Source organism: Athene noctua, chromosome 3 (assembly GCF_965140245.1).
Source record: "Athene noctua chromosome 3, bAthNoc1.hap1.1, whole genome shotgun sequence".
In the NCBI taxonomy this organism is placed as follows: domain Eukaryota; kingdom Metazoa; phylum Chordata; class Aves; order Strigiformes; family Strigidae; genus Athene; species Athene noctua.
The window spans coordinates 16,920,273-16,932,553 of record NC_134039.1 but is presented as its reverse complement, the minus strand read 5'-3'; the positions used below and the strand labels follow the sequence as shown (position 1 = coordinate 16,932,553).

The 12,281-nt window shown below is 45.6% G+C and overlaps 1 protein-coding gene across 1 annotated transcript in view; it reads left to right on the top strand.

Annotated features, from left to right (window-relative positions):
• The window catches only part of LOC141958974 (sodium- and chloride-dependent betaine transporter-like), a 29,970-nt gene extending 18,306 nt beyond the window's left edge, over positions 1-11,664 (top strand). Inside the window, exons 11-14 of the mRNA XM_074902116.1 lie at positions 601-703; positions 6,923-7,023; positions 8,094-8,264; positions 11,521-11,664. Coding sequence (XP_074758217.1) covers positions 601-703; positions 6,923-7,023; positions 8,094-8,264; positions 11,521-11,664 — 519 coding nt within the window. The remainder of the gene's footprint in view (positions 1-600; positions 704-6,922; positions 7,024-8,093; positions 8,265-11,520) is intronic.
• Positions 11,665-12,281: the final 617 nt, after the last annotated feature.

Sequence of the window (12,281 nt, the reverse complement as noted above, 5' to 3'; positions counted from 1 at the left end):
AGAGTCCTTCAGAACTGTTTGAAAGCATCTGCTTGACTTGTATTGGAGGGGCTTCCTCTTTGAGAAAACACATGAAAATATGAGAGAAGAGTCATTCACTGACCTGTAGAGGTAGCTGATGGCAACTATGCAGGGCTCAGCTCAAAGGCAGAGGCAGCAGGGAAGCCACATACCTCTGCCATTGCAGGGCTTGGGCCTTGAGCAGTATGTAGAGATGGATGCAGTTAAAATGAGGTATCTGAATGTTGTGATCCTCGGGATCCCAATTTCTTGGGTGCAAAGCTCTGTACTGCAACACAGTATTTTGAAGTTATGCTGGAAACTTAGTAACTGATTTAAAACAAGCAAACGTTTGGGTCCTGCTCCTACAGACATAGAAACCAGCCTAGCTCAGCAGTATCATGGGCATGAAATGCTCTCCTGCCACCAGGCCTGACAGTCTTTTTGGGACAGAGTGGGGGCAGCACCAAGAGAAGGCTCTTCTTCTCCCACCTGCTCTAGGTGCCGTGTTTATGATGCTATTCTTCTGCTTGCCTCAGTCATGTTTCCCACACATGGAATAGTCCTGCTGTGACACTCTGTTCCCTACCTCTTCAACAGGGGGGGATGTACATCTTCCAGCTCTTTGACTACTATGCTGCCAGTGGCATGTGCCTGCTCTTCCTGGCCATTTTTGAAGTCATCTGTGTAGGGTGGGTGTATGGTAAGTGGAGGACAAAAACCTGTGTTTCTCTTTCTCAGGGCAAGGATGGGGGGGTTGAGAAGTGTGTGTGGATATAAAAGATCCCTAGGGACCAAAGAAATACTGTAATTACTCTCTTGTCTTCTTTCCACTGTGTTTCCTCGCAACATTTCTTAATTGCTCCACATTTAGAGTAGGAATGGTTTTTCCCTCTCTGAAGGTTCCTCATGTTGAACTACCTTGCCACTTTTCCCATCTGCTCTTTGAATTAGAAAATCAGCTACAGAGGAGTCACTGCTGTTCTTTGCTCTCTGTTACTATCTGCTAACGTTGTGCCTAGTCCTGTCAGTTAACACAAAATGCTGGGATGCAGATTTGCTGTATGTTACTTCTGTGATGATACATGCTTCCTGTTTGCATGGGCTGTGATGGCACTCCTAAAAGAAATGGGATAGACTGCTTTGGCTCTCAGTGAAGTCTGTAACTAAACTACTCAGGAGCAGGATTAAACCCAGCTCCATGAACTATCAGAAGGAAACCAACTGCTTGTTAGTCTGTGCAGTAAGAAGAGTATCCTGTGATATCCTACAGGAGATCTCTTCCCTGCTGAATGGTGCCTTAGCACACAGGCTGCAGTTCATCTCCCTGAAGCTTGCCTTCAGTCTGGTGGTTTTCAGGCATAGGGTCTAGTAGCGTGTGATGCAGAGCAGCTGCTCTCTCTCCTTGGCTTCATGAGCTACAGGAACTCAGTACCTGTAAGGATTGTGGAAAGCTACAGTAGATGCCACCTTAGGCCAGGCCCTCAACATCCTACAGTCATGCATGTGCTGGCTCCTAGCTATGCCAAACAGTGTGGCCATCCCAAACTAAGGAAAAGATTGCAGGCATGAGCACCATGTTGTGTCTCTTTCAATGGCCAGGAGCAGATGCTCAGGAAAAAGTATAATAGCAGAAAAGTTAGCAAGGCTACTTTCTGTGAATACTTTTCCAGCTTCTAACAAGTTATTATAGAACCATATAATGGTTTGCGTTAAAAGGACCTCTAAAGGTCATCTAGTCCACCTCCCCCGCCATGGACAGGGATATCTTTTACTAGGTCAGGTTGCTCAAAGCCTGACCTTGAACACTTGCAATGATGGGACATCCACAACTTCTCTAGGCAACCTGTTCCAGTGTCTCAGCACTCTCATAGTAAAAAAATTATTCCTTATATCCAGTGTAAACTGACACTCTTTCAGTTTAAAACTGTTACTTCTTGTCCTGTCACTACAAGCCCCAGTAAAATGTCTGTCTTTCTTATAAGCCCCCTTTATATATTGAAAGGTTGCAGCAAGGTCTCCCTGGAGCCTTGTCTTCTCTAGGCTGAACAACCCGAAGTCTCTCAGCCTTTCTTCATAGGAGAGGTGTTCCAGCTCTCTGATCATTTTCATGGCCCTTCTCTGGACCCACTCTAACGGGTCCATGTCTTTCTTGTGCTGAGAGTCCCAGAGCCAGGTGCAATACTCAGCTTGTTGCCCATAGATTATCCAGAGCAAGAAGTAAAATGTATTTATTTCTCTTCTGTTAATTTTTCCAGCTGACTCAGATAAACATTTATCATCCACAGAATGCTGCAGCGATGAGCTCCACAGCTTGATCAGGTGTTGTGTGAGGAGTCACTCCCTTGTTTTGAATCTGCCACTTGCTAATTTCATTTGGTACCAACTTTGCCTTATGTTAGAAGAGACAGTGAACAGTTAGTCCCTGTGTGCTCTCTTCAGTGCTTACAGTTTTGTAGAGGTTGCACTGGCTGTAGTGCAGTTGCTGATGATGGAGTTACCAGTTTTTCCAAAAGCTTATGTACAGTAGGAGCCAACTGCTAGTCTGGATGGACTCCTCTCTTACTGAAATGGTAGCAGGTCCATCTGCTTGGGCTTGACCTCCAGGGAATGCAAGAGAAGCAGATCTGTAAGAGATTTATTCTAGAGATGTCCCACAAGGGAAGCTCACCTGAGAGCTTTCAATGCCAGACTTTAGCAAGATTTAAATTTAGAGTCGCCTTCTACCCAGTCCCTGTGGGATTTACAGGGAAATGGAGATTCCCATCCATCTGTGACAGGGCTTCAACATCAGCATGCTCAGTTACATTAAACTGAATTATGCTTTAATGTATAGAATCCCCCTGCCATTTTTATGGTCACACAGGCCACATGCCTTTTCCAAAAACCTATGGAGAGGAACAGTGGCAGACAATGAGCAGCAGGAGAGGTCATGCTGCCCCAGCAGCCTGGCAGGGGGATGGAGCAGCTGAGGACTGAGAAATGGCCCTTTCCCTCACCACCATGGGTTCATTTGCCCCACTCCACACAGCAGAATTTCACCCTCTTGATTTTCTGCTTCACATCCATTAGGCTGATTCTGGTCTGAAATGTAGTCAGAGGGCCAAGGTGAGGCATCTTAGTGGAAAAAAATGTGTCTGGTGCCAATTAATGTTTTCTTTTCCCAGTCTCAGAATTGGCAGGGATGAACCTCTTGCTTACACTGTGAAGAATTACAGCATTTTTGCTAACACAAATATGTGTTCTGAGTTTCCCTTCTCCCAGCACATACGCCAGCCACCCACCACTTGGCTGCTTCCCTCTGCTGCCGGGCAGCTGCTCTTGCAAAGATCTGAGGATTTCCTTGCGTACTGCACTCTGCCTGTGAAAGGATCATGTGGCGTCTGGCCTGCTGATAGCATTCCCTAGAGCGGAGTGTTTGAGGGTTTGTCAGGAATTTTTTCCCCCTTCTCTCTCCCTTGCACTTTGAGAAAGGCAGCCCTCATATAAGTAGGCATGGGTTTTGAGCACGGGGATTCAGAACATGATGCCACCGAAACATGCTGCTGGGAGGAAATTTTCCAGGCAGTCACAGCATGCACATTAGGATTAGCTGTTCCAGGAGAAAGCGAGTGCATCCGTCGCTGCAGGAGAGCCGGGACTGAAACCATTAGAACTGTTTACAAAGCTAAAGCAAACTGATGCCAGCGGGTACCTGTGAGAGGCCATAGGGTGCTGGAATAAATCTTTCTCTCGCTCTCTTGCTCATGTGCAGCGTGTCTGCCAGAAACAGCAGCCTCCTTCTGCCTGGATCCTGCCTGTTAGTCTTGCTGTGTGCTTTATCCTCTTGGATGCACTGGCTACAGGCAATCTTACATGCTTATTTACGGACCATAAGGGGCCTGCTCTGTGCACCTGGTACCCAGAGGGTGCACACTTGTTGCAGTGCCTCAGCGTCTCTGCTGCTGGCATTTTGCACAGGTTTGAGACAGAGAGGGACCAGATACAAGCTTAGCACTATGGCATAGAGATGGGGTCATCACCTATTGAAATCCTGTGGATGAAATTTTATTTAGATGAATGAGAGTAAATGCAGCTTGGGATAAAAAATTTAAAGGGGAGTGCTTTTTCATAAGTTCCAAACTAGCAGATCTGTGAAGCTACTGTTTCAGGACATTGTAAAAATAAAATCAAATCTTTGTTCCTTTCGGTTTGTTATAAGCTACGTAAAATAAGGCCTCCATGAGGACAAGACATAAGTCTGTAAGCAAATCTCTAGTTGAGTTCATGTGAAATTTATTCCTATGAATTTATGTAGCAAAATGAAATGATTTGTCAGAAAATCATGCAACAACTTTGAAGGTATATGGGATTGGTCAGCACAAGAAAAGTGGTACCAGCATGCATGGATAATTGCCCTGTGCCTACATACCATTCTTTCTTGTCTTGAGATGTTGAGGATAACAGCAAACATCTTTGTTCACTCCAACAAAAATATCTTTGGTGAAATCTTTATGGTTTTCTCTGCAGGAGTTTTATCTAATGCTTTTAATGTGCTGGAAAGGAAGGAGGACTGCGTGTAACCTGCAGCTTCTAATTTGCTCAGAAAGCCAATGTTGAGTTATTGAACTGATGAATTCTAGAGCTTGATTACTTTTTCATCTGCCTGTGAAATGCAGAATGTGTAAAACCTCCTGTTCATATACTCTGTGAGGATGTCCATGTTAGTCCCCATTGTGTTTTATCACATCACCTACTGACTGCCGCAGTGGTTGTGGAAATGCAGGACCTGATGGTTGTACTACAGAGAATAGGGATAAGTACAGCTGGAGGCACACCATAACTAACAATGCAAGCTTTGGGTTTTCTTGGTGAAGGATGGATGTCTGATGTGTCTGTCTTGTTGCTTGGCATCTTTGTAGTACTTTAATTGCTATGACTCTTCCACTAGATCCTACATCCAAATTTGCAGCAAAACTTTGGCTTCCTCAAAGTTGTATTACAAAAGTATTTATCATATGTCTGTGGAAACACTGTATAGTATAGGAGACAGTGTTATACTCATATTCTAAACTGGAAGTTGCATAATTTATATCTCAGTCCTTTTTTTTTTTTTTCCACCCTGTGGAAGATTTTGGCTTTTTGGAAAAATACATTTTTTATACCATCTCCATTTCATCCCCAGTATATTTTTAGAAATGCTATCTGGAGCCTCATGATATTTACAGCTTGGGATTCTTAGGGTTCTGTTCTCTGGTGTAGGCTGGGCTCCCACACAAGGCTGCATGTCCCTTGATATGCCACAGCTTGTTGTGTTTGCTTGAGGCTACTTGTTAACTTGCCAACTCAAGATGGGAACCTGCCCTCCTCAGCCTAAATACTTCAAAAATCTAGGTTTAAGAAGATTTCCTTCAAACATTAGTCATGGGATATAGCAAATAATGCAAAGAATTTATTTTTAGAAAAAAAGAAAAACACGCATAATGCGCTTTTTTAGAATTTATATATTTAAAGGAAACATGGCAAATTAATTCTAAAAGACATAAAATACACAAACCAAAATAAAACTTACCAAACCCCAAACACTCACAAGTGTGGCCAGTCCTCTAGGTATATATTTTGTGCAGCCCAGACATCTGATATTAAGATGCAAAGAAGTAAGGTCTCATCATGCTTGTAGGTGGGAACTGTGGCACGACCTTGAGTTCACAGTGGGATGAACACCCCTAAAGGCAGAGCCCTTCTGTATCAGCTAAACACTGTGATTGAATTTCAATAAGATAAATAAGGTATTATTTCATCCCAGAGTTGCTTAATTAGTAACCCTTTCTATGGACAGTCTAGCTCAATTCTTTTGTCTAATACTGTTACTCTACTTTACCTGAGGCAGTCTGATATATTACCTCTGTTTAGCTCTAGTCAGGAAGAATTCAGGGCATCTTATGAATGACTCTTCCATTCTTCTTCATTTTACATCTCTTTTTAACCAATGTTAGGCTTTGGCTCCTTGAAGACATCTTAGAGCTTACTATAAGGTCTGCTGATGTCCACCTGCATTATGCCATTTCCTCTATATAACATTGCGTGCGTTTCCTCTTTGTGCTTTGCGTTGGGAAGAGTCAGCAGATTGGGTCTGGCCAGTGGCAGGGCTTTTAGATGCTCTTCAGAGGTATATCCCACTCTGGCTCACCCTGAGATTCAGGTGGGTCCCTCATACTGTGAACAACATAATCTAATAAGTGAAACTAATGAGAGGAGAAGAAAGAGATCAGGCACCTACAGGACACTCCCGTTGGACAGTACAGCAACACTTGCAGATAGAAGAGTTTGGTTTCCAGAAGAGTTTTGATTGTGAGGTCTTCCGGGTTTATGCCAAAAAAAATTTTAAATTCTGTGGAAAGCAGGTTCCTGATGACAGGGGTAAGGCCCAGCTCAGTGGGGATTCTTGATACAACTTCATTTGTGTGCTGGTCTGGTTACAAAGAAGGGGTTTTATTTGGTGTCCCCCACTCTCTTTGTTCTTTTTAGCATTATGGGCTCACACAACCCCATGTGCTGAACGTGCAAGAGCTTTCCCTTGCTGACTTATAAACCAGGCACCCCTCCTTGCCTTGTGCTGATCCTTTACCAGCTCTTGGTGGTACATGGGCTGCACCCTCTCACTTACAGCTGCTGCTGTCTGAGGGACAGGGCTTTTCTTCTATGTCAATCTGATAACTGATGGCTGAAGTTAAAAACCTCCATCTGTATGTAGCCACAGATGGGTGCCTTCCCAATGCCAGAAAAGCCTGATACCTGATGCTATATTATTAGCATAGCTATGTTTTTGCCAGGAGTAGACTCTGAGGATAAAGAAAATTGGGATCTGATGTAAATAGTGGTTGAAGGCAACAATGATGACCTCTGACCTCTGACTTTGTCTCTGTGCTGGCTGGTGGTCAAGGTGCCAACCGCTTCTACGACAACATTGAGGACATGATTGGCTTCCGGCCGTGGCCCTTGATCAAGATATGCTGGCTGGTGTTCACCCCAGGTCTGTGCTTGGTAAGTGCAGTTATGACAACATGGCATATTGTTCTAGGTCCCTGCATTCTCAGGGGAAAAGGTTGATTTGTCTTTGCTGTAATTTTTTCAAACTGCCTTGGAGAAGCAGAAGATTGTCCATAGCTGAAGCGGCTATTTATTTCCATTGTAAAGCCTTATCTTTTGCCTAGAAAATTAACTGAGCCTGAAAAGCCACTTGTTTACTGTGAAGACAAAGGGAAATGTATCCTCAAACTCTGGAGAGGTCTGGCCAAATTACTTTTGAATAGAAGACCAGTGAGAATTACTCTGTTCTGAAATACTTGCTTTAGCCTGTGTTCCTGTGACCTCCTGTGGTTCAGAAATATCTTTCCACAGCCATTTACTTTCTATGTTATTAAATCTCTTTTAAAACTTCTGTGACAACTGTATTTAAAGAAAATGCACCCTAAGACAGGTGAGTTCTTGCCTGCTTTATGTCCAGTCTTGCTCCACTGACTTTTACATGATTTCTGAGCCAAATGCTGCTCCTGCATCTGATGTTGAGAGTTGTTTTCTTTGACCTCAGTGGGAACACAGATGGGATCTATAGCTACTTACAAAAGATTTCTAGTCCTTTGTCCTCAGGCTTCAGCAGGAGTTGAATATCAGGGAAATTTTCAAAGCAAGCCTGGTCCAGCCCAAATCATCAGAGAGCTCTGTGGCTAGAGAGCCCAAGAGGTGTTAATCTGTGCCTATGTGGTACTTCTGGAGGGCTTCTGCCAGAGACAACAACAATTCCTGGCTTTAATATGAATAAATTGCTGTCTCAATGTTGCTGGACCCTCAAAGCTGCTGCCAACTTTGCCTAGATTGAACTTTTAGGAAGCCTAAAGGCTTTACACTGTGGACAAGTCTGACCCTGGCTCTGAGATAACAACTCGTGCAGTCAGCATGCACCAAGCTCTGCCTTGCTGCAGCTAGCAAGGTCCACGCTAGCTCATGCAGAGCAGCACACCCATTGCCACCCAGCCAGTGCTTGCAGGGCGGTTAGGCTGCCCAGCTTGACTGCTCCTTTTGCTCTGGCTATGTCTGTGTTTTCTGCTCCTCAGGCTGTCTTCCTGTTTTCTCTGATCAAGTATACACCCTTGAAATACAACAATTCCTACGTGTACCCACGCTGGGGCTATGTGGTGGGCTGGCTGATGGCACTCTCCTCCATGGTCTGCATTCCTCTCTACGCCATCTTCATCCTCCTGAAAACCAAAGGACCCCTGAAGCAGGTATTGGGATTGTGGTCACTGGGCGAGTTGCTGCTGCTTCCCCCAGCCGGTTCATGGGAAGGGCCCCAGGGAACATGACATATTTCTCCTCAGAGAAGTCAAGGGAGGATGAGGGTGGCTTTTCCCCAGAATGCCCTGTAGTTCTTGCTGGCAGTTTGGAGAGTGTGGAGCATCTCAGCACAGCTCCCAGGGTGATCATCAAATGTCCAGAGTCTTCCATGAGATGTTGCACCACCATGCTTGGTGCAATATGCAGAGTGTCTCTTAACGCTGGCTCCAATGGATGGCAGAGGACCATCTCAGTGTGGGCTACCTGAGGCCACAGTCTGATTGATTTGGTTTATGGTTCAGGTGGTCCCGCTGGTCACGTAAGTAAAGATGGCATGCCATCACCTTTACCTCCTCTTCTGTTACTGGCTGGTGTCAGTGCAAACCAAGTGCAAAACCAGGATCTGTTTTGCCCTTACTTCTTGTCCCTTGCTCCTGCTTCCCTTTTAGTCCTAGGACAGAACCATGTTATTTTCTCTGAAGAAATTATCCATGGTTATTAAAGAGGACATGATCACAGAGATGTAAAGGTCTACCTTGTGCCATGCCCAAGCCTGTCCCCTTTCACTGTAGAAACCTTGTCCTAGGAAGAACTGTGTATAGGAAGATGGTGTCATGGAGATGACACCCCACCCAACCCATAAAGAAAGATCTGAGTGATGTACAGTGCATATAAATTTCTGCACAATTTCTCTTCTGGTCCTTCCCCATCCTCACTGGCTGCAGGTTCATCTGTGGCTAGTTGGGGGGGGTGGGGGGGGGGTTGGGGAGCAGGGGAACAGGGGATGGGAGCATCCCTCTGGCTGTGGTGGAGGTGTGGCGGTCACATTGTGGGGTCATGGGGAGGAGGACCCTGCACTGCCAACACAGTCAGAGACAGGCTGGGTGCAGTATGTCCTCACTGGCTCCATTGCCTCAGGGAAGGTGAATCTATCCCCACAGAAACTCTTATTTACTGGCTGGGAGATGTGACGTAATAGGGAGTGACAGAAGTTGTGGCAGAGCTGGCTAATGCCCATCTCGGGCTCAGAAGATATAGTGCAATGCCTGGATGGGAACGAGAGCAATGAAAGTCTTCAGTGAAACAATGAGGGGCACAAACCATGCAGGCAGGAAGGTGGAGAAGTGTGGTGCTGTGAAATAGCTGCCTTTGGCCCTTGGGCCTCCTGGTTGCCATTGGTGGCTATGAAGAGAGAGTTTGGCAGGGAGCTGGGAGCTGTACACCTCCCAGTATGAGGAACTCCAGGTCAATCTTGTGCCAAGGTGCTGCGATATGTTTGCTCCAAGTTCAGACTTTGAGTCCTGCCTCTTACAGCCCCCTCTTGTTCTCCTGTTACCATTTAGTGGTAATGCATTTGTCCTCTCCCCTGGCTGTTTTCCAGGGTTTAACTGGGTGGCTGACAATGTCTGACTCCTCTCAGCTCAGGGGTTTCATATGTCTAGATGAGGACATGGAGCTGTCAGTGAAGTAATTGCTCAAATATCCCACCTGCTAAACAAGCAATATTTGTTACCTTTTGCAAAGCCCTTGGACTGAAATGCTGCTGTGAGTGGTATTAATGCTTATTTTACAGCACATCTGAGGAATCAATTTGGCCAATTTCGGATGGAGGTTTTTTCTATTTGTCCTGGTTTAAATGTTAATTGTTGTAATTTCCAGGGAGTTCTCAGTTATTGGTATGAAGAAGCTTGCAAGGATATGGTTTAGGCATGCAGGAAGGAATCAGCTGCTAATCCTGGGCCAGTTCACGGGAGAAACAAAGCCAACCACATGATACCTTCTGGAATAGTTACACCTGTTTTGAAAACAGATTTTCTCAAAATCTACCTGTTCTCTATTTCTGGTTACACCCCAGAAATGTACTGAATTAATTTCTTGACACAGATGCCTCCAGGTACGGTTCCTTTCAACTGAATGTTGCAAACCATTCACTGAAAGCAAGTTTGTAGTTGGTAATTATGGTCATTCACTGCAACAAACTGATTCCTCTTGTTACACTTGACTGACCAAGAAACACAAATGTTGTTTCCTAATGTGTCTGATTAAGACAACTCAAGCTTCAAAGACTTAAAACTTGTGATGAATGGTTCACAGGGCAGCTGCAGGCCAAGGCCAATTTCAGAAATCATGGGGCAAATAGTTTTGAAAAAATGAGCGAAATCTGGGATTCTGGTGCACTTCACAAGGAGTGGAAGGACTGAAATCAATTTGAGCACTCATGGATGAATTGCCTGCTCTGCTTGTGATGCACTCTGCAAGGGAGGGGTGTGCACTGGCCTGAACAGCTTGTGATGGAAAAAGTTAGTAACTGTGAAAGTCAGTTTTCAGCAGAGAAATTATACGCTGGCCCATGGAGCCACGCAGTTGTCGGCAGGACATCATGTGTTACTTGGCTTTGGGAGGAGACCAGGTGCTCAGGAAGGTGTGTGGCACCAGAGGGGCTTCAAAAATGGGATGAGAAAGACCAGAACCTGTCTCTGCAGGCCAGCACCTTTTGCACAAAGAGCTCCAAGTTCTTTGCTTTTTTTAAGAATAGAGTCCCCAAAGCTGACACAACACTAGAGTACATATGTGTGGAACAGCTTGCAGCACCCATGCCTGGCAGAGGATGGTGGGAACTAAGGGCAGGCAGCTGGCCCACAACTCCTGCATTCGCCATCGTAATCTGGTTGGCTGGAAGAGGGTATCTGGGATGTCCTGAGGGCAGGTACCAGTCTGTGGAGGGACTGCTTTACCAGGGAAGTGCTGCTGAGTTAGGTATCACCTGTCACCCTGTTTTGGACCATATCAGGAGATGCCCAGCACTTTCTGATGGTCAGACCATTTGGAAGGCTCCACAGCTCCCTCCAAAGTCAATGGACAGCACAGCTACTTGGCACAGGGAAAAAAAGGCTTTATGGTGTTTTTAACATGGACACAGAAAATGTCTGTGGGGCTAATCCCTAGCGTCCTTACTCCCAGAAACGTGTCTGTGAGGAGCCCTGTAGATTGTCAGTCCACGGCCCAAGTTTGAGTCTAGAAGTGGAATAACTGTCACCAAGAGCAAGCCTGCTCTCCTTTCTCTCCCTTTCACAGCTGTTCAGTGAGAGAGGAGCAGGGAGCTGGGAGCATCAGCTCTCTAGATGCCTTTGCCCCCAGCAGTGGTTGTGGATCACTATTGGGTGTCAGTTTGTTTATCAGCTTAATTAACAGACTTCCTCTCTGCAGCGGCTAACACAGCTGATTTCCCCAGCGGAGGATCTGCCACAGCCGAAGAAGCATGTGGCGGGGCTGTCCGAACTGAAACGCAAGGGATGGTCCCCTCCAGTCCAAGAGGTGCTCAGCATCACGGAGAGAGAAACCCACTTCTAGTGCACTGCAGATGTCTCCTCCACACCCTGGACTGATTCACTCTCTCCTTCCTGAAGTGGTTTCTTTTTTCTCCTGGGCTCTTCCTTTCTCTCTTTCACATCTGAGACAGAAGCATCTGGGACATCCTCTCCTTCCAGACAGCTGGTCACACCCACAGGGGACAGCATTTCTTTTGACACCCTGGGGACAACTCTGCCTGTCAGCAGCGGGGGAGAGAGCAAACACACTTTTGTCAGAAGTGTCCTTCAGTACTGACACTGGTGGGGAAGAGAAAAACAACTTGATAACAAAAAAATAAAATTTTAAAAAAAGTGGTTTTGTTGGAAGGAGGAAAGGAAACCACAGTGGTGAGAGAAATCAGAGAATAAAGGTGTGCAGGAGCAAGGTTAGGGATGCAAAGGCACAAAATGATGGGGTGGTTAGCACAGGGAATAAGTAAGTAGGTTCAGAAGTACATAAGCTGGAGGATGACAAAGGAAAGTGCATTGTGAGGTCACCCATGTACAAGGGAGAGGGAGTCAGGAACATATCATAGGCAATGATAAAAGGAGGCTGCAGCGTTAGTAGTTACGGCTTCAGTTGTCACTGAAAGGGAAGAGAGTGACAGGGTGTTTGAT